Raw genomic sequence first — 20789 nt, forward strand, 5'->3', positions numbered from 1 at the left:
GTATGTGCTGAGTGCCCCTTTGTAGCCTCAGATTTTAACCTAAGTAAGGGGATATTAGTCCTCCCAGACACTTTTTGATTTTAACCACGGTAAAGCTTGTCTCATTATAATATGATGAGGCAATAACGCATGTTCTGGCGGACCCAAATGTTTTCAATCAATCCATTATACAGGTAAATAACAGTGATATGGGAATATGATTAATTATATCTGGTTTGACTTATCCTTAGTCACCTTATCTCTAGTTACTTTCAATATTTGTCACACCTAAGTTGGGTAATCTTTACGGCGCTTATCAATATAGCAAGTATAAAGTTTGTGTGCCATTTCCCTGCTTGTTGAGATAGATGCTTGAAGCTCTTGCCACATAGTCATTAGTATCGTCAAGACTTTTGGTGGAGTGCGAGAAGTAAGTTTGAATGTACAACAGAATGCATAAGTATTGGAAGTCAAATTGTCTGAAATTTTTTTCACTCATTTTTCACATACTTCGTGCTTTAAGGAATTTACTGATAGTGGTGCAGAAATTGCCAGCATATTTCGTTGCCACTTTGATTTTAAAAAATCGAACCTTGAACATGATGGTAGACAATTTGCCTTGTAACACTTGTGCACCCCACTCTACAATTGGTAACACAGCTAAATGTAAACAGAGAATTATATGTGTATACATATATATTTTTACTTCTGCAAAATATTATAGTACATGAAATGTATGGATGTATTTTGATGCACTAGCTAGCAACCAAGGACAAAATGTCCATTCATAAATGAGTGAGTTGTTTGTGGAGAGATGCAGGCTCCAGAAGTCTGCAGTATTTGTTATTTTAGTTTTACAGCCATTGATGCAAATCTTGGTATACCAGATGCTTCAATTTAGTCGGGACAGACCAGTGGCGTGCCCAGGATTTTCGAAAGGGAGGGGTTATGTGCACATTTTTTAAGTAGTCAGTCCTCATTTTGCCATATTTTCTGCCTTTGACGTTGTTTTCTTTAAATACTGGACCAAAAGGCGGGGTTATAACCCCCACCAACCTCCCCCCCCTTGGGCACGCCACTGGGACAGACCATTCATTTTAATTCCTGTCCCGACCTATTTAGAACCGCAGTCATGATGCAAAAATGTTCCGTTTGCTAATGCACACTCAGACATACTCATCGTATTAGAAATCCAGGAGCGTATATTCTGGGCTAGTTAGACTATCTAGAGACAGAGACTGAAATACATATAGAAAAACTGCTTAGAAATTGTAAATAAAAAAATTCAATTTCAATAACGAGGCCATTGTGATTCTGAAGTCAGCAATCGAATTTCTTAAGGGTTGGCAACCTGATTTCGTAGGAAATGGCAACCTAATTTCTTTGGAGTTGGTAACCTGATTTCTTAGGAGTTGGCAACCTGACTGACTATGTTTTTGTTGAAAGATTATGTTCAGCATAGAAGATGATCCTCACAGACAAAATTGCGTAGTTTGACTGTGGATAACATGAAAATAGATTGTTGCCTAACGATATGGCGAAGAGTTGATTTTAATAGCAAATTTCCAATGGTAAGTTCTGCTATCGCCGTAGGGTTAGGCAACACGCATAACGTCATGCAAGATAGTGCATATATCAGGATATAGGTGCCCCATTTTCATTACCGCTGTCCATACCTAATCAGTATTTTTCAGGAATTTTGAACTATTTTCAGAACCCTTTTGAACCTACTTCAGGATTTTCCGAGCCTAACTTAAGATTTTTAGGACCTATTTTAGGACTTTTAGAACCTATAGCCTATTTTTAGAACCTAAAAATCGAGGTCTCCTTTTCACTACAGTTATGTTTGTTTTACAATGGCAGTGTAATGTCTCTCTCTTTAATTTAAGTGCATCTGCGCGCGTTTGTCTAATTTCATAGATCAAATCAGTGTAATCCCTGTGTGTGTTTAATAAGATTGTGAGACCATTGATATGCCAGCCGAAAAGTTCGTTAGAACAAATAATTTTTATGTATGACACTTATTTCGCAGCTACAGGTAGAGAAACAGTTAGGCAACTTATTCTGAGATTAAGAGAAACAGATCTTTCAAGAATTGCAGAAGAGAAACTTTTGCATGTCAATCAAAATTTCATCATAACATGCCGGGAATGTGTGAATGCAGTTGGCTACCACTTATAACACGGGTTAATACTCGTTATGCAATATAAATATAATTGTCTGCATGCTAAAGATATGTCCATAAAAATAAGCGGCACGTTACTGGTAGAAAATGCCGGCATCCGCACCATGCCTCGCCGTCTGCGGTCACGCGCTATCTCGGCCCAGAGCCAAAACGAACGCACTGTACACGTGGTACAATTCGGATCAAGGAATTTAGAGGGCGTACTATACCTGTACTCTATCCTCTACCCTCCTAATTCTGCATCAATGAGAACAATAACTCTACCTGAATATTTTTTTTGTAAAACCTGTCCACAGGTTAGCACAACAGTAACACTACCTACTTATTTCGTAACATTTGGCGACTGACTACTATTTGCAAGAGCGATGCACCATGTTGCACAATATTGGCGATTACATGCGAACGAGTGATACTATCATCAATAAGGGGAATCCAGAAGGTCCGATCTCCCGAAAGACTTACCAAGTACAAAGATTAAATAATGAAAATATACATTTTAGCATTTGTTGATTTAATTTGGTGTTTTAAGTCAACTTTGTGCACAGTAAGGCTAATCGGGACTGGACCTACAGTGAGATCCCAACCACTATGTGCCGCCACCTGGTATCGAACCCGGGACCCCTTGATTACAAGGCAACGACGCTACCACTGCGCTATATATATAGCATTTAAAGACTAAAATTGGTAAACGCTGTAAGTGCCACAAGAATTCAAACACCGTTTTCGACGTTAAACTGTGAAATGTGCCATGCTTGATAATGTGGTAAACGTGAAATGTGGCTGGTAGCCCTCTAAGTAGTTCAAAGGACTTGTAAAAAGGCACTAGTGTGAACGTTCGTACGGGCTGATGTGCTGAACGAAATGATTTCCTAACACTTTTGCTTTTGGCACTTACAACGTTTACCACTTTTAGTCCTCATTTGTTGTATAATCAGGTGTCATTCACTTTTGGTGGAAGGCAATGATTATTTTGGGATCATACGGCTTTGAATGACAGTACCAGAGAAGATTTTTGCAATATTCACAAAGGATTAACTAGGAACTTTACGTTTCGTCAACTGTATCAAACATCTTTTTTTGTTACTCACTCAGTCAGTTAAATATTCAATATTTTACCTTCATCTTAATTTCCTTGCTGAACAATTGAGGGGTCTAGTGAGAGAGGGAGCTATGCCACAAATCTTGAAAATTTTATTTTTTGCCATTTTCAGTCTTCTCCTACCATCTGTCATCTATCATGTGAACTACAACCATGTGGCATAGCTCCCGCTTGTTCTGCAGCAGATTTTCTGAGGTCTTGAATACGTCCTCATCAGCATTTTGAGTGAGAGAAGGAGCTATGCCACTTACTGATGGTGTCTGCAATAGGAGTGGCAGAGGTTGTGTTGCAGTAACCGGTGCAAGATTTAATAACAGCCCTCAAGTTAAAAGATCTCATGGCAATAATGCCTTATATTCCTCCAGTTTTTCGTGGTGTTTACCAAAAACTAAAATCCACAGAAACGATGGACAGTGAAGATCCTCCAGAAGACATATGAAGTTGTCTTTATGTAGATAATATGTAACCCTGTGAACATGATTTACACTCAGGCAAGAGTATTTAAGCCTTGTTCAAAGTATTTGATGTGCTAGATTGATTTTTCCACATGGGTATACTACAACAATATACCACACATGTTCATAATAAATGGTATTGAAATTTATATTTTTCCTTTTGAATAATTTACCTAACAATATGTTCAGAAAAAAATTACCCTTTGTTATACAAATTATGACTCAACGCAATGCGCGATGTTAACTACGCGTTGATAATTGATTATGTCCTGTTATATTTCTATTCTTATACCGTCTTACCTAATCATGCACTAATACTACAATATTAATTTACATATTATTATGAATAGATACACAAATTATATATTGCATTAATTTCAAGTTTTATATTATTATTATTTCTGAGACATTTGTTTCGGACGCCCCTCCGAAATATGTTTCTAGATGCGTGCCTATTGTCTTTACAGTATATTCAAGCATGTATTTTGAATTCGAAGTGAAGTCAGCCAAGGATGCTATTCTGTTGCTGGCGCCGGACACGAAAACAACAACAAAAGCAATAGAAATAGTAATCGGAGGAGGGACTAACACCTTTTCCGCCATTCGGGATGGGAAGCTGGGAACTCACCTTAACGATGAGAGAACGAAGAACAGGCTCTCGGCCAACGACTTCAGGTCGTTCTGGATAAGGTACAGCTGCGACGTGCTGGAAGTTGGACAGAGGAACGAGACAAAACCGTTCCTTCAATACAAGCCTCTGAGGGCCCAGGTTCATGCTATAGGATTTGCTTCCTGGGGTGAGAACGCAGCACAGTGGAGATTCAAGGATGAATTTGGACTTGGTAAGTATATGTCAATATATATTGATGATACCTGAAAGAGCCGCATACTTATTTATTTGAATACTCGCCTCAACAGAGGTTAAACCTCCAATTACAGAAGGCCGATAAACATGACTGCGTTCCGAAAGTCTTAAAGAAACGTACGAATTCAACGAAGATAACTGGGCCCCTGAACCTGTTGAAACCAGTTATTTTACGGAGTTATGGGACGCTCTAGGCGAAAGCGCAGGCGCATCGTTTTGTTTAAAGAAAGTTTCCACATGGCGTCCAGTGGAAGGCATGTCCTTCTGGCAGAAATAAACTCTACTTCCGATACTGCTACTCATTTTAATCACATTGCAAGAACAGTCAAGGCCCATTCATCTTGTGCATGTTGCTTCATATCGCTCTCTGTCAAAATTATAATACATTTTCTAGTGCAGTTTGAAGCCATCATGCACGTGCGTTGTCTGCAAGCAGCAGACGATTATCACCGAACAAACCAGCCTCCTCGCTGTGCGTTTCGTGCGAGAACGAAGTTCACGCATCGCACGAAAACCAACCTTTGGAACGACATAATGAAACGCACGAAAGCACTTACGGGACGGCCAGTTACCATATCTCGTTTAACGCGTTAGTCATTGACAGTAAGTGTTCGCAAAATACGCGTAACATTTAATTTAACGTTCGCGACATCGTCAAATCATCGCCCTTCATAACCATCTTAGGCTTGGGAAGTAGGAAAAAATCAGCAGGCGATAAGCCCGAAGAATATGGAGGGTGATTGATCACTGTCACTGAATGCTTAGCAAGGTATTGTTGTACGTACAGACAATGCGGTATGAGGCCGAGCATTATCGTATAACAGAAACCATTGGTCAGAATCACAGAGGTCCTTCCTAACCAGCTATCATCCTGTTTCTGAGTCGACCACGCACTTCCTTGTAATACCACTGATTGATTGTTTGGTTTTCAGGAACAAATTCATGGTGGATCAGTCCTTGGGAATAAGAAAATACGATCAGCAGCACCATTGTCTTCGATTTCGCCATCCGTGCTTTTTTTCTTTACGGGCGAAATCTGTCCTTTCCACTGCATACTCTCTCTCTTTGATAATGCTGCATCACCATACGCTGCCCGTATCATCTGTAAAGTTTCGGTAACCGATTTACCCAATTTGAAACAAAACTTTATGCTGTAACGTTGTTCCATCTTGGTGCGCGTATTTTGTACGCCGCCTGCACACGACCTGCATCTGACGCACGCTTCCCTCGATACCGACTGCCTGTAACAGGTTGAAACATGCACTGACGGGAAGTTTAGATATAGCTCTTTGCAGTGTTGCCAGAATTCAGTACCTTTTTATTTGGTTTGGTTCTCTTTTTTTGACAGTTCGGTTTCTTTATGGGCGGACCTTGTATATTGGTTTAGGCACAAAGAACATAAACAGAACCAATACAATTAGCACACATACAAACATTCATACAGGTAATCAATTACTGTACATTGTCACTAATAATCAAATTAGCCCATCGCAATTGTTCACTTGTCTTTCACCATACAAGAACAAAGAGTCGTGCAATAGTTACACCTAGTGAATACATAAAATATATAATATACTAGTAAATAAAATAGCGATACCAAAATGAGTACAATGTATTTGTTGTTATAATTCTGATTCAATCATTTTTAAAGTTTGAATGGCAATGTGTAATCTAAGGTCTCGTTAGATTTCTCGTTGTATATAATCTCGTTATATAGTTATTGATTTTTTAACATTGCTTCATTAGCAATTTCAAAAGGAATAAACTTCTGTTCGATCGAAGAAAATAAATTATCCGAGTTCGAATTAAAAACAGTCCACTGTATAACTAATTTAACTTACCTGATTACATGTATTAATTAAGTAGGTTAATGAACCATTGTGGTTCTTTTGAAACGATTGTAATTTTGTACAGGAAGGCTCGAATATCGGCCATTGGTATTAGTAACTTATGATCCGTATGCCATTTTATTCGTATCAATTCAAATTTCATGTCGGTCCATCCCTACATTATACAGGTAATAGTTTATTCTCCTGACTTGTATTATGTATTCGGTCGTAAATAATTAATAAAATTAAGTGTAAGAATCTGTGGAGTTCAGCACCAAATAAATTAGTATTAATTTTGTTCATATTCACATTGATTTATTTCTTCATCAGGACTAAACACGACTTATAATGAACATACGTAAAAGAAGAAACAAAGATTGTTAAATTATTTAAAATATTGAAGCAGCAACAAATTATAAATACAGATGAAACGCAGTCTGATTCAATAAAAGAGCAAATTTCACAAACGTTTGCGCCGAAGAACATTGTATAAGGCATCAAAAGATATGTTCAAACCATATATTAATGATACTAACTTATTAAGACATTCTTGCAATATTACAACTGCATAGTGTACATTCTGAAGAATGGTATGTAGAAAGGTGTTCCAATTTTTTGTTGTGGAAGGTGTTAAATCAAAATTTATTGTTGTTGTTTGCAGTTCACGAGTTCTCCACAACTGGATATAAATATGAGCGCTTCACTCACGCTCCTCACGTATGAATATTTCTACTTGTGACTCCGAGGTACAGTGATTACAAATACTAATTAAGAAGGATTTAAATTTTTGATTGCAGAATGTCAATTGTTAATTAGGCCTACATATATTTTTATAGTACGTTAATAGAAGCAGAGTAATGTTCAGTTTGATTGTCATCAGCAAATCTTTATATACCTGTAGAATGTACTAATACTTTATAGGCGTATCTTGGAAATACATTTGAAGTTGTATGAATTCAAATACATGAAAGTTTTCACAAGTTTATGTTCAATTATTTTATTTTTGTTTCGTTTAAAACTTTAAAGTATATTATGCTGATATTGCTCAGGTAAAGTTCCGCTTGCTTATAGCACCGTAACATGAAGGCACATTAGGGGATGTGGGAGAAAGGCCCCACACATTCTCGAATAAATATAATAAAACAACAAAAATAGCAATAGTTTTGCCAACTATTATCTTTATTGTCTGCTGTACAAGTTTGCTGTGGTAAATTCAAGTAGGGTTTACGATAATTGTGATATGTTCCATGGGATACTAATATTACCCATAGGGTAACTAATTCATCAAATAAATAAAAACAAATAAATAGACTTCTATTTATTTGTTATTATTAAGGCTAGGATATTGATGACCTTAAAATTGTCAAAAAATGACCTTTAAAAATGTATTTATAACCTAATACATGCAACAAAATGCCCTATAAACTTAGAAAAATGACCTAAAAATTCTGAAAGATTTATAAAACAAATTTATAAACTACCAAGAGAAATTCAAATTACAAATTAACGTTACAGTATCTATCACATGTTCATTGCGTATGGTGGTATAAGTAAGAAAGTTCACTTTTTGTCATCTTTTACACTTTAAGTACTGAGTTGCGGTACACAACGGAAAACATATGCAAATTTTCAAAAGTGAATGATTGTTGGTTGTCGGACAAGAGAACCTTGTACATAGAAAAACTTCTCTCGACTTCCACCGACACAACAGGAGCAGAATTTCTTTGTCTTTTCAAACACAGTCGTTCGGAACTGCGCTGAAGGCAGGCAATGAGACGAGAGTCGGGAACATCTCTCCTTCAAAGGGTTACATTTGCATGTAAAATGCCCCTTCTTTCACCACAATGTAGAAAAAGGCAAAATATGACTTTTTAAAGGGCGAAAAATGACTTAAATAATTTAAAAAGTTTAAAAAATGACCTTTACTCCAAAAAGGTCAAAAAATGCAAAAAAATGCCCTAACAAAGATATCCCAATATATTCACCTACGTGTAAAACACGTTCCTATCTACTTATGCAATGTTTCTGCCTTACCAAAAAAAAAAAAGATACATTTGCATCAAAATCCTAGCCTTAGTTATTATATATTGTAAACAAATGTGTAGATACCGTAAAATAGCATTACACTAATACCTGATACTTACAGATACATTATATCGATTGTTGGCCAACAGAAATAATTTGAGATGGTTAGATAAATATCTATACTCTGTCTCTGGAATCTGTGCAGCATCGCCCCGCATAACGGCGAAAAAGGGGAGTAAGTGAGTGCGGGCGGAGCAAATCAGTCGCGTTCCCCCCTCCATTCATTCCCTTTCCCCTCTCACATGTTCTCGACTAACATCTTGTACTTGATTTCGTTCGCTTGCTCCTCAGACTGCTGGGACAGAGTATAGGCAAGCAAATCGGAAATCAGTGTTCTTTGGTGTCCGTTCGGATATGGTGGCACATTCCAAAAACACATTTCCTGTAATTCTTTTGAAATTAAGAATACTTATCAATCGAACCTTCGCCTCCCTTGTTGGACGGGCACCATATAGGTTCAGTGCTCGACGATATTATTAATTTGTGCAATAATTTCGGAACTGTTATCCTGTTAAGAAGTTACTATCTTGTTTATACATACACACACACACACATATATATATATATATATATATATATATATATATATATATAATATTATATTGTGTACGATCGTTACAAATACGACAATTTTAATTTTATATGCATTTATTTTAAATATTATTTTTACATTTTGTTCTTAAAATAAACATATAAATTACAAATGTTGAGAAGAGCTTTAGAATTTACGGATGCTGCAAATTCACGTATGGTATGCTCCCTTTTATAGTTGATGGGTGACGACTGGTGTACTTAGTTGTGGGGATGAAATCCAAGAGAGTAATTCTATTCTTCTTCGTGACGAGGTTGTCCAAAGCGTGACTTCTGCAAAGTTTCCAAAATTGAAAAATCAGTCTAATGGAAAATAAACTCATCAGCGTCGTGACAACATCTCTAATTTTCCCACTCATATGTTTTTAGCTGGATTCAGGCCATAAACCAGTGGCTCCCAAAGTGTGCGCCGCGCAGAGGCGTCTCCTAAGCGCATGCGTCAATTGTGGGAAAAAGGACAGCTTGCTCTGCGACGACATTAATGAGCCTTTCTACATTCTAATTTCTTCATATAGGAGAAGTATTTATTTTACACGAGAGCGCTCAACTAAGATTATATTACATTTCATGGATCTGAAGTGGCGCATGCGTCAATTGTGGGAAAAGAATTAATACTTTATTTCACTTCAGATCCAAGAAATGACATATAACCTTAGTTGAGCGCTCTCGTGTAAAATAAATACTTCTCCTATATGAAGAAATTAGAATGTAGAAATGCTCATTAATGTTGTCGCAGAGAAACTGTAATTTTTCCCACAATTGACGCATGCGTTCAGGAGACGCCTCTGGCGCCGCGGCGCCCTGACTTACAGGGGTGCCGCGAAATCTTCTAATATTTTCAGAAAAATGATATACGTAATTGTTCCAAATGTTAATTTAATACTTTTTACCCACAAAATGTTTCTGAATTTGAAATATGTGTTTATTTTTTAACTTAAAGGCATGCAAGCTAATCACACTAACTGAGCGTTGCAAGTATTAGATAGGCCTACATTCTGACTTGGGGGCCGCGGAAATGTCTTGAAACACTAAGGGCGTCGTGAAACAAAAAACGTTTGGGAAGCCCTGCCATAAAGTGTTAAATTTTATTTGTCTTTATCTTGGAAGTCCACAGTCATTTAAGAGTTTGATACTCACAAAGTGGCAGTCAAAATTACAATTACTTAAATCAAGGGAACCAGGGTTCGAGGCACATAGTGGTTCTGATCCCACTTTAAACTGTAGGTCCAGTCCCGATTAGCCTTACTGTGCATAAAGTGGACTTGAAACACCAACTCAACCAACCAGCAATTACTTAAATTACTTATTTAGGTAATTTGCTGACTGTAGATTATTATGTTTACTCTGATTTTATAAGTTACTGTTAATGCAAAACTATTATTTGATTCATTTTATTTCGATTTCCTGTAAATCTTGAATAATAATAAGATGAAATTGATGCAAGAGCAAGTACTAGTACGTACACACATGGACAGCATACACAGAGGATTATACTAGATATGAGTCTAGACGTCAGGGCCTCGTTAGTCTGCAACAATGCAGTCCAGTGTGCATTTGAGTGTCTTTAGAAAGGTGTATTTACACCCCAGAATTTGTGGATGAATGATTAGGAAAGGTCAGGGATCCGGGTTCAATTCCCACCATGGCCAGGGGTGTTTTTTATGAGTGTCCATTAATTTAATTACATCATTACTCATCCTCATCGTCGCGCTTAGCCAAAAGTGGCAGGAAAGTGACGTTAACAAAAATCAATCAAAACCCAGTAATTGTTTGAGTACATTTTAGAAGATTAAAGAGGGGGTCCTTGGTTTGACATCCAGTGGAGGCACATAGTGCTGGGTCGGATCCCTCTTCAAACAGTGAGCCCAATCGTGATTAACCTGCCTGTGCATAAAAGAGCACTTAACACATAAACTAAATTATATATATATATATATATATATATATGAGGGTTGAACTAAAGTAAAGGGCCTGCGAAAGAACTTACGGTGTTGACTTGCGTGTACCTCTAGCAGAGCCAGTTGGCAGCCGTGCCAGGTCCACTGGAGAACGAAGCAAAATAAATGGTCATCGGGTCAGGATCAGTCCACGTCAATAGCGGAAGATTCGGGTCTTGAAGGTTCCCAATGACGATTGTCCCGTCGAACACTCGAATGAAGAAACTCCTGTATTCCTCCGCGGAAAGCAGATTAGGGATCTCCTGCTCGTAGACAGGTGCACCTCCGAATTCCCTTCGGATTCTCGTTATCTCGTCTTCGGCGGAGGCGAGCCAGATCTCGTATCCGGGGGTGGTGGCATTTATTGCGTGTGCGAATGGGGACAGAAAGATTCTGGCGTCTGCAGCTGTTCTGACGGAGAAATCCACCTGTACCTCGGTCCCAAGGAAAGTGTTGACTATGAAAGGATAGCTGACGTTAAATGGTGCGGTAGTGACCGAATAGCAAGCTGAAAAATGAAACACAGCCTATGAAGTACAGCCATGGATGTCGTCAGGAATTTTGGAGGCGTGATCCGGTAAGTGATACAAAAACATTAAAAATTAGTAATTAAAATTAAGGATTGGTATTTCTAATAACAATTATAATATCCATGGGAATACGTTACAGTGTGTCTCGGGGAATTTGTGGAGTAAGGCCGCGCTAAAGGGTAGAGAAAGGGAGAAAACGAGTGGGCGGAGCAAAACATTGCGCGCTGCTGCAAAAGGCTGGTATATGCAGTCCCTACTTGTGCAGAAACTTTTTTTTGACTCGAGATGACTCAACAAATGAGCGCGTGAGAGGGGAAGTGAGTTTATGGAGAGGAAGACGTGGCTGCAGCTACCAGCTGTTTGCACTGCTTTGCTCCGCCCACTCGCTTTCTCCCCTTCTCTACCGTTAAGCGCTACCTTGATCCACACCCAGTCAACACACTAACGTTGCCACAACGTTGTATGAATGTTGTATTTATGATGAATGTTGTATGTAGGGGAACAACGTTGTGATAACGTTGCCACAACGTTGTATGCTTGTTGTATTTATGATGAATGTTGTATGTAGGGGAACAACGTTGTGATAACGTTGCATCAACGTTACAAAAAACATTCCACTGAATACGCTTTAGTTTGGATGATCACCACCATGAGCGCCACAAGCGTCAGATCGGAGTGTTTTGTTTAATCTGAATTTGTGTGTGCACTGACCACCAAACCTTATATTTCCTACAGCGTACACTAGATGGCAGTGCGACTCAAATGCAAAACAAACATAACTTTTAGTAACACAAATAAGGATACTTTCGATTGTAATTAGTGAAAAAATGTGTTTTATTATCCTTCGAAAGATGTGTGAATATTGAAGTTGTAAGGAAGATCAGAAAATGAAATGTGTTGAATACAAGTGAAACTCCCATGATAAATATATTTATTCCAGACTATATAATCAGGAGCTAAGTACTGCAAAAAGAAACGGATTACCAGGTGTAGTTAGAGATTGGTTAATTCATCACAATCTCCAGACTAACAATTGCCTATTATGGTGGAGCAGGAAAAGTTTGTATAATATGTAAAGAGAAACTGTGACGTTACAAACATGAGTTTTTCCTGTTACGCATATGTATTATATACAAAAATGGCTTGGCATGCGAAATAACCATATTTTCAATATGCATTGTTATATTCATAAATTACACAGGCAGCAAGATAATGTTGCAAAAAAGTTGTGGCAACGTTAACCCCTGACATACCTGACGTTGCTACATAATGTTCAGTTGCAGCAACGTTGAAAAAAATGACCCTTAAACGTTGACACAACGTTGTATCAACATACATTCAACGTTGTAACAACGTTAGGTATGTTAGGGGCTAACGTTGCCACAACGTTGTGGTAACATTACTTTGTTGACTGGGCAGATTGCCGATACAGAGTGTACTTGGGATCAGAGTTGACAAATTTAGCTCTTTCCTCACATTCCGGATTTTGAATCTACGCGTAATCTACGCGTCGTAAAGTAACTGTTTATTACATTACTTTTATTGTTAAGGTTACATACTTTTAAAAGTACTTACAGTTAGAAATCTAAAAGAAATGGCTGTTACTTATACACCCAACGGCAAGGAAGAGTAGTCGAATTGTCCACCCCCATTTTAATTCGGTCTGAATTACACAATGTGATGACAATGAATTGAAATAAAGACGTTAATAAGCAGAGAACAATGCCTGCTTCGAACCAACATAGTTTCATTCCTTAAAACAACACAGGATGTAGATTAAAAATGTAATAAAAATAGCGGTGGACAATTTGCCTACCATTATCTTTGCCGTTGACTGTACTAGTTACTTTCAAACAGTTTTCCGGGAGGGGCTATTTGAACATCACGGTGGAAATGTCATGGGCACCAAATTATAATACTAATAAAGACAATAATAACATTTTGCTCCTTGACTGGGATTAGTAATTAAATTGAAGTGTACCGGTATATTTCGACAAGACTGAACAAGCACGTCACCACCATTCCACAAAATTTTAACTGACGAACCGTTTAAATAGCTGTAATAAGTTGAAATTCGTTTCAACACTAGTAACTAACATTACACCAACTCTGCCGCTCTATACGTGTTGAGTTTTAATGAAATCGAATACCATTGTACATTACTAGGTAGCAATTATCAAAACGGACGATATTTAAATTTGTTAAAATTATTTTGACTGTTAATTATAAAGAAGACTAAATCAGTGGTCATTATTACGAAAGAAGCAAGAAAAAGTATGTTCTGTGTTGAAATTTTCGGCGGCGGGGGGGCTTTTATATTTTCGGAGGAGGTCTCCGCTGGATTACCCCGAACTTTGGAGTTTCCTAGGGTCGAAAGCTACCTCCAAGGGTGAAGGGACTGCTAACGGACCTTCTTCTGCCTTCTTGGAATAACATTTCGTCAGAGTCATCTGTCGGTAGTCGGATGAACTAGTAGGACTCGCAAGACACGGATTTAGCACGTTATTTTCCAGAATTTTTACGATTTTTGAAAATTTATCAATGTTTGGAATGACATTTTGTTGCAATGGGCAACGCATTCTGAATAAAACAAAAACAAATTTACTCAGGGAGGATGCAAGAAAGGCTTGTAAGATTCAATTTTTGCATTAACTTAGAATCAGGCTCTATACGTCGATTCAAATATTGAGATTTTTGACAGCTTATATATTTTAAAATATAAAAGTGATGAAAAAGTTACAATACTCAATGTTAAGATTCATCCCTTCTAATCTATTTACCACAAAGTTGATTCAAATGCGTCAGGTAGTTTTCGAGAAATCGTGTTCTGAAGGAACCCCATTTTTTGTGCTTTCCGCGCTGCTCATGATAGAGAGTACTTACTTGATGGCTTTATGTAGCAATAGTTCCACATAGCAGCTCCGGATGCACCTCTGTAGGAGAACTCCACCTGGCTGATGGATAATGGTTCGTTATCCTGGTACCACACAATTGGTTCCACTTGTCCCTGGATACCGACGTACAGCAAGTTCTCCTCCATCCTGATCCAGAAGGATTGTCCTGGAGAGGCAAGGTATCCGGTGTTATCGGATTCGGCGACTGGCGTCGTGGTGACCCCTTGGCGTCTGATGGTGCTGAACCCTGCAGTGGTGGTGTCGTCGATGATGACCACGTAGGACAAAGCGTGGAAGGCATCGTAGAGGTATATCGTTGCGTCGCTTGCAGCCGTAACTGCGAATTCCAGGTTTGCTCCAGGTTTACCGCTTCCAGTACTCTGCAGAGGAAACCAGCTAGTGTAATTGTAGCCGGCCGTCATAAGTGATGATGGAGAACATACTGAAAGAGTAAGTGGACTAGATTATGACTATGGGATATGACAGGAAGATTTAAAGATCTACAGTTTGCAGATGATGTATGCCTATTAGCCCACATATTTACAGATATTCAGAGTATATTACAGGATCTAAATAAGGCAACAAAACAAAATAAATTAGGATCCACAATAAGGTTGAAACTAAATTGAAAGTTGGAGATGAGGACATCTAAGAAGGTAAAAGATTTGTCTGTTTAGGTAGCATCATTTCCACGTCAGGTGGGTCAGAAAAAAGATGTGGATGCCAGAATAATGAAAGCAAGAACAGCTTTCTCAATCGACATGGATATCCAACCAAATATCCATCTAAACAAAATCAGATTATTTAATACAAACATAATTGTTTTACTATATGGATATGAAACACGGAAAGAAAATCAAAGTATAAGATGTGTCGCCCCTGTCAACACATGCTTTTTCAAGCAAAAAACTATTCAATCTGTATTGTATTAATCTATGTTGGAATCTTTTCTTTAAAAATGTGTTATTGTTAATGTTACAATAGGTAATGAATTGTTTAACTTAAATCAGGAAAAAATGTTGAAACTATAGAAATATTAAAACAACTATGTAGTAACCATGGTAAATTGTAAACAAAATTATGATATAAAAGAGCTAGACTTTTGTAAGCCTACGGAACATTCTCCTGGTTGCCGAAAGGCTGATGGTTCAGGGGACGTTGGGTAATATCTTGCTTCAATCTTCGGATTGGCTGGTGTACTTGTACTTCATTTGGCAGATATTCCACAAACCCAAGTCTGAATAAGGCGTTCTCCTGCATCATCAAAAAGACCAGGGTTATAAACTTCGGTAGAACTAATAGGTTTAGGCCTACAAGTTGTATCGGGTGAATTGTCTGTTTGAAAAAGTGTTTGTATAACATCAGAAGTTTAAATAAATCTTCGAGTAAAAAGGTCTTAATAATCTTTCAAACCTACATAGGTGATAATTAAAAATAAATCCTACACCACAGACCTCGCAAGGACTTGGTCCTACTAACCCTTAGAAGCCTTTGAGAAGTCCGATAAAAGGGTTATAACCAGACTAACCTAAAGCCCTAAAGGCAGAAGGTGCGTGTCAAAGAAATAAGCTTCAAGTATACATATGTTTGAGATTTACTCTAGGAATTAGATGGCCAGAAGTAATACCCAACCAGTAGTTGCAGAAAGAAATCAGATACAGAAAATGGAAATGGATAGGATACACCTTGATACAAAGCTACGAAAACATAGTATAGAAAGGCCTTCGACGGGAACCCACAAGGTGCAAGGAGAAGAGTAAAACCCAGAAAAACCTGGTGGATTACAGTACAAGGAGAGGCAATGAAACAAGAAAAAAGCTGGATCGAGATCAAAGAGATGGCAAGAAACAGAATCCGCTGGCGCGCATTCTTCAAGAGAGGTGAACAGGACAGTAAGTAAGTAAAGGTTATGAAGAACTAGAGTGAATGAAATTAAAGGCTTGTTTCTTGTAGATTTTTCAATGCTATACTGGAAAAAAATGATATTTAAACCATTCTAAATATCATAATGAGAATTCTTATTATTGATATGTTAAAAAATTGTCTGGATAGCTCCAGGATACTTCTTTGGGTTGCACACTCAATCTTTCCTCCCATCCTCCTATCTGTCTCTTTGTAGCTCCATCTACTCCTCTATTTCTTTGTATTTCTCTTCCCATTCCATTCCTCTTTGTATGTATCTTCCCTATTCTTCTTTGTATTTCTCTCCTTCTCTACATTCCTCTTTGTATGTATCTTCCCCATTTCTCTTTGTATTTCACTCTTTCTCTGCATTCTCACTTTTATCTCTCTCTTTCTCTCCCCATTCCTCTTGTATCTCTCTTATTTTCTCTTTGTACGATATCTCTCTTTTTCTTTCTTCTTTATACCTCTCTGTCTTTCTCCCCCTTTGTCTCTCTCTCCCCCTTTTATTTCTCTTCGTATCTCTCTCTGCCTTTCTTTCCCTCTCTTTAATTTTCTCTTTGATTACTCTCTCTCTCTCCTTCTCTGTCTCCTATTTTTCTCTCCATTTCTATTTGTATAATATATATTCTTCTGTTTCTTTGTATCTCTCTCCCCTTGTCTCTGTATTTCTATTTCCTTCTGTTTCTCTCTCTCTTTCTCTCTCAGTATAAATAATAATAATAATAAAGAATGCAATATATTACTTACCTTGATATCCCCTTGCACAAGAAATGCAGAGTACAGCGGACAGGAAGAGCAAGCCAAGTTTTGACGCCACTGAAATTAATAATAATAAATACGTTATTGCATTTTCTAGTAAAATTTATTGTCATCTATCTGTCTGTACACAGCATTAGAAATGCATTAAAATATTGTTGATCAACTTTTGATGCATCAATTAACACGGATGTGTAATTTTTGAATCTTTGAAATGATCGTGGATTTTATTGCATCACATAAAACATCTGATGAAAGAACTCTTTGATGCATTTCTGTATATTTTCATGCACGAAAAGTGCACCATTAGAAGTTTATGTACTATAATGTGCTTGTGGCGATTGACACCTTGTGGATTCTGTTTGTGACAGTCACATTAACGCATAGCAGTTGTTTATGTCTCTGGAACCAAGGAAAAAAACTTAAACTAACTAACTCTCTAGCCTTCTTAAACCCGAAGGCTCATGGCTGCAGCAACACAGGCCTTTCATGTTTCCCTATCTTGAGCAAGATCTATATACTCTTTTCCATCCCTACCGATTTCCCTTAGGTCCATCTCAATGTCAATATAAAGACGGTGATTTTCTAGCTGACCCAAGCGATATTCTAAATAGATGGAAGAACTACTTTAATGACCTTTTAAATGTCCATGTAGGAGATAAATCAGAAGTGAATAAAGTACACACAGCAGAACCTTTAGTTCCAGAACCTAACTTGACTGAAGTTAAAGATGCTATTAAAAGGCTAAAGAATAACAAAGCACCTGGCATTGATTTAATACCAGCTGAGTTAATTAAATATGGTGGAAATTCCTTAATATGTCAAATTCATAAATTAATTTGTTTAATATGGAATAAAGAGGAAATCCCTCAACAGTGGAAAGAATCCATAATTGTTCCTGTGTTTAAAAAAGGTGATAAAATGAACTGCAATAATTACCGTGGAATTACTCTACTCTCAACAACATATAAAATATTATCTAACATTCTTTTAACAAGACTAACCCCATATGCTAATGAAATTATAGGTGATTATCAATGTGGATTTAAACGCAACAGATCAACTACTGATCAAATTTTTCACATCAGACAGACACTTGAGAAAAAGTGGGAATATAATCAAAATGTCCATCAGCTATTCATTGATTTTAAAAAAGCATGTGATTCAGTCAAAAGAGATAAATTATATAATATATTAGTAGAGTTTGGAATACCTAAGAAGCTTGTTAGCATGATAAAAGTATGCACCAGTGAAACAGAAAGTAAAATTCGTGTGGGTATTAATATGTCTGACAAATTTACAATTCATGATGGGTTAAAACAAGGAGATGCATTATCTCCATTGCTCTTTAATTTTGCTTTAGAATATGCTGTTAGGAAGGTAAACGAAACTAAAGAAGGACTAAAATTAAATGGTGTGACTCAGTTGTTAGCATATGCAGATGATGTAGACTTACTGGGGGATGATGTGAATACAATTAAGAATAATGCTAAAATATTTTTCAAAACTGCTAAAGAGATAGGTTTGGAAGTTAACAAAGAGAAAACTAAATATATGCTTACAGGCCGAAACCAAGTGTTAGGTAATAATCAAAATCTAATTATTGATAACAACTTGTTTGAACCAGTTTCCAAATTCAAATACTTAGGAGTAATATTAACAAATGAAAATTATATTAAAGAGGAAATAAAAAGTAGGCTTAATTCAGGAAATGCATGTTACTTCTCTCTTCATAAACTTTTGTCTTCTCGTTTAATATCTAAGAAGCTAAAAGTTAAAATATACAAAACCGTAATTTTGCCTGTAGTATTATATGGATGTGAAACTTGGTCCCTTACATTGAAAGAGGAACATAAATTGAGAGTATTTGAAAATAGGATCCTTAGAAAAATCTTTGGACCTAAAAGGGATGAGGAGACAGGTGAGTGGAGAAGGTTACATAATTTAGAACTACATAATTTGTATTCATGTCCAGATATTATTAGAATAATTAAATCAAGAAGACTTAGGTGGGCAGGCCATGTGGCACGAATGGGAGAGGAAAGAGGAGTTTACAGGATTCTTGTTGGGAAACCTGATGGTAAGAGACCTGTAGGAAGGCCAAGACGAAGATGGAGAAAAAAAAAACTTAGTGAACTGAAATACACTAGGTTCCAGCAGACTGTGTTGGTTTTCAATTTTGATTTAACAATAGCTACTGTTACATATTATGTAGTGTGCTTTAATCTTAGTGAGCATTCAGACCGAAGCGACAGTAGACTGACGTGCAACTTGTCGTCTCGGAAGTTGCATTTTACTTCTGAAGGTTTGTTTTCAAGAAACATATGTCTACTAACAATTTCTTGAACTTATAAAAGTATGTATGTCAATCTTTAAGACAAGTTCGACAACTACAGATGTTACAATTTGCTATTTTTAATTAGAAAAACTTTTAAATGGCACATGTTTGACTTAACTCAAAGGTCAAATACAATCTTCAACAACTAAGGATTCTTATTTGATAATGATATTAATATTTGTACACACTGATCAAACGTGGCTCGCAGAAAGGAGCGGCTTAAGGCCTGGGCGACCTTGGGGAGCGCCAAACCCTTATTTCTGGTTATATAAGAGTAGCTATTTGTTTTTAAAAGGGGTTGGATTTGTGTACACAAGCCCGCCCGCTTCATGACATAAGTATATTGCAAAGTGATGTAGCAATTTAAACTAAGAGATTATTTTTGGTTTCATATCACTATGTAGGTATTAAATACATACCTACAATTAACTTATTCTTCAGAAATAACACAAAGTATTTAAAAAATAATACTATTTTTCCTAATTAAAAAAGTAAATATCTAACACGGTCAAGGTTTTTATTGGGGACAGGTGGAAAGCAGAGGGACCAGGGTAGAAGGTTAGGGGTGGCAGGATGGAGAGTAGGGGGGCGGGGGGGCAAAATCAACTTCTTCTAGGTCATCGTAACATCTGGTCTCCCCGATGTCGCAGTAGTAGCGTCGTCGCCTTGTAATCAAGGGTTCCCGGGTTCGATACCCGGTGGAGGCACATTGCACAGTCCGAATTACCCTTACTGTGCATAAAACGGACTTAAAACACCAACTCAATAAATTAATCGTAACATATGCGAAAATGAAAAATCATTATTAAACTGGAAAGTTAGATTAATGAAATAAAGTAGTGTTAGGTCCTAAATAACAGTAATAGGTTTGTGTTATTTGAAAGTTGTAGTTAAAAAGAGTATTTTGTAACATCCGTGACAGATACAAGAACTCATAGGCCGTTACTTACTGTCTCTACGAGATCTGGCACTCAAATACCCCCAAAGACGAACTGGACACAAGCGATGCTGCAACGTCACATATATACATCAAGTCATTGTCTTTTTTTTTCTTTTTTTGAGAATTTAAAGATAACAAACAAACGAATGATATCTCTGGGAAGACTTGGAGATAAAATTATGCACGCCCCTAATGAATAGAGACACCTTTACCGTTCAGCATAAAGTTACCTAATACTCAAAGACACTACGTAATAACTACAATATGAAAAGGAAAAGTTGCCAATTTAACATGTTTACACCTTGTTTTTCAAGATTTGCTATCTAATCACAAACTTCACCTTCTCACGGTGACATGATCTTCAAAACAATCGGAAGGTTGTCTGAAGTGACTCTCAATTG

At 37.2% G+C, this 20789-nt stretch overlaps 2 protein-coding genes across 3 annotated transcripts; one reads left to right on the plus strand and one right to left on the minus strand.

Moving 5' to 3' along the window:
* The first annotated feature begins 302 nt into the window (after positions 1-302).
* On the plus strand, positions 303-7392 carry LOC145992779 (C3 and PZP-like alpha-2-macroglobulin domain-containing protein 8). The gene is made up of 3 exons (XM_083129175.1): positions 303-409; positions 4186-4560; positions 7074-7392. The coding sequence occupies exons 2-3, from the start codon at positions 4197-4199 to the stop codon at positions 7133-7135; spliced, it is 426 nt and encodes a 141-aa protein (XP_082985301.1). The 5' UTR covers positions 303-409; positions 4186-4196; the 3' UTR covers positions 7136-7392.
* A 1908-nt stretch (positions 7393-9300) lies between these two features.
* Positions 9301-20482, minus strand: LOC145992780 (uncharacterized). Of its 2 annotated transcripts, none has more exons than XM_083129177.1 (5): positions 20399-20482; positions 17102-17170; positions 14439-14891; positions 11095-11533; positions 9301-9361 (listed from the first exon to the last, which is right to left on the minus strand). In XM_083129177.1, coding segments are annotated over exons 1-4 (960 nt in total). In that variant the 5' UTR covers positions 20400-20482; the 3' UTR covers positions 9301-9361; positions 11095-11096. The 2 variants fall into 2 exon arrangements, with proteins under 2 accessions (XP_082985303.1, XP_082985302.1); XM_083129176.1 differs by having other exon boundaries at positions 11076-11533; positions 20399-20481.
* Positions 20483-20789: the final 307 nt, after the last annotated feature.

This window comes from Lepisma saccharinum, chromosome 9, assembly GCF_977018435.1.
Source record: "Lepisma saccharinum chromosome 9, izLepSacc3.1, whole genome shotgun sequence".
Lineage (NCBI taxonomy): Eukaryota > Metazoa > Arthropoda > Insecta > Zygentoma > Lepismatidae > Lepisma > Lepisma saccharinum.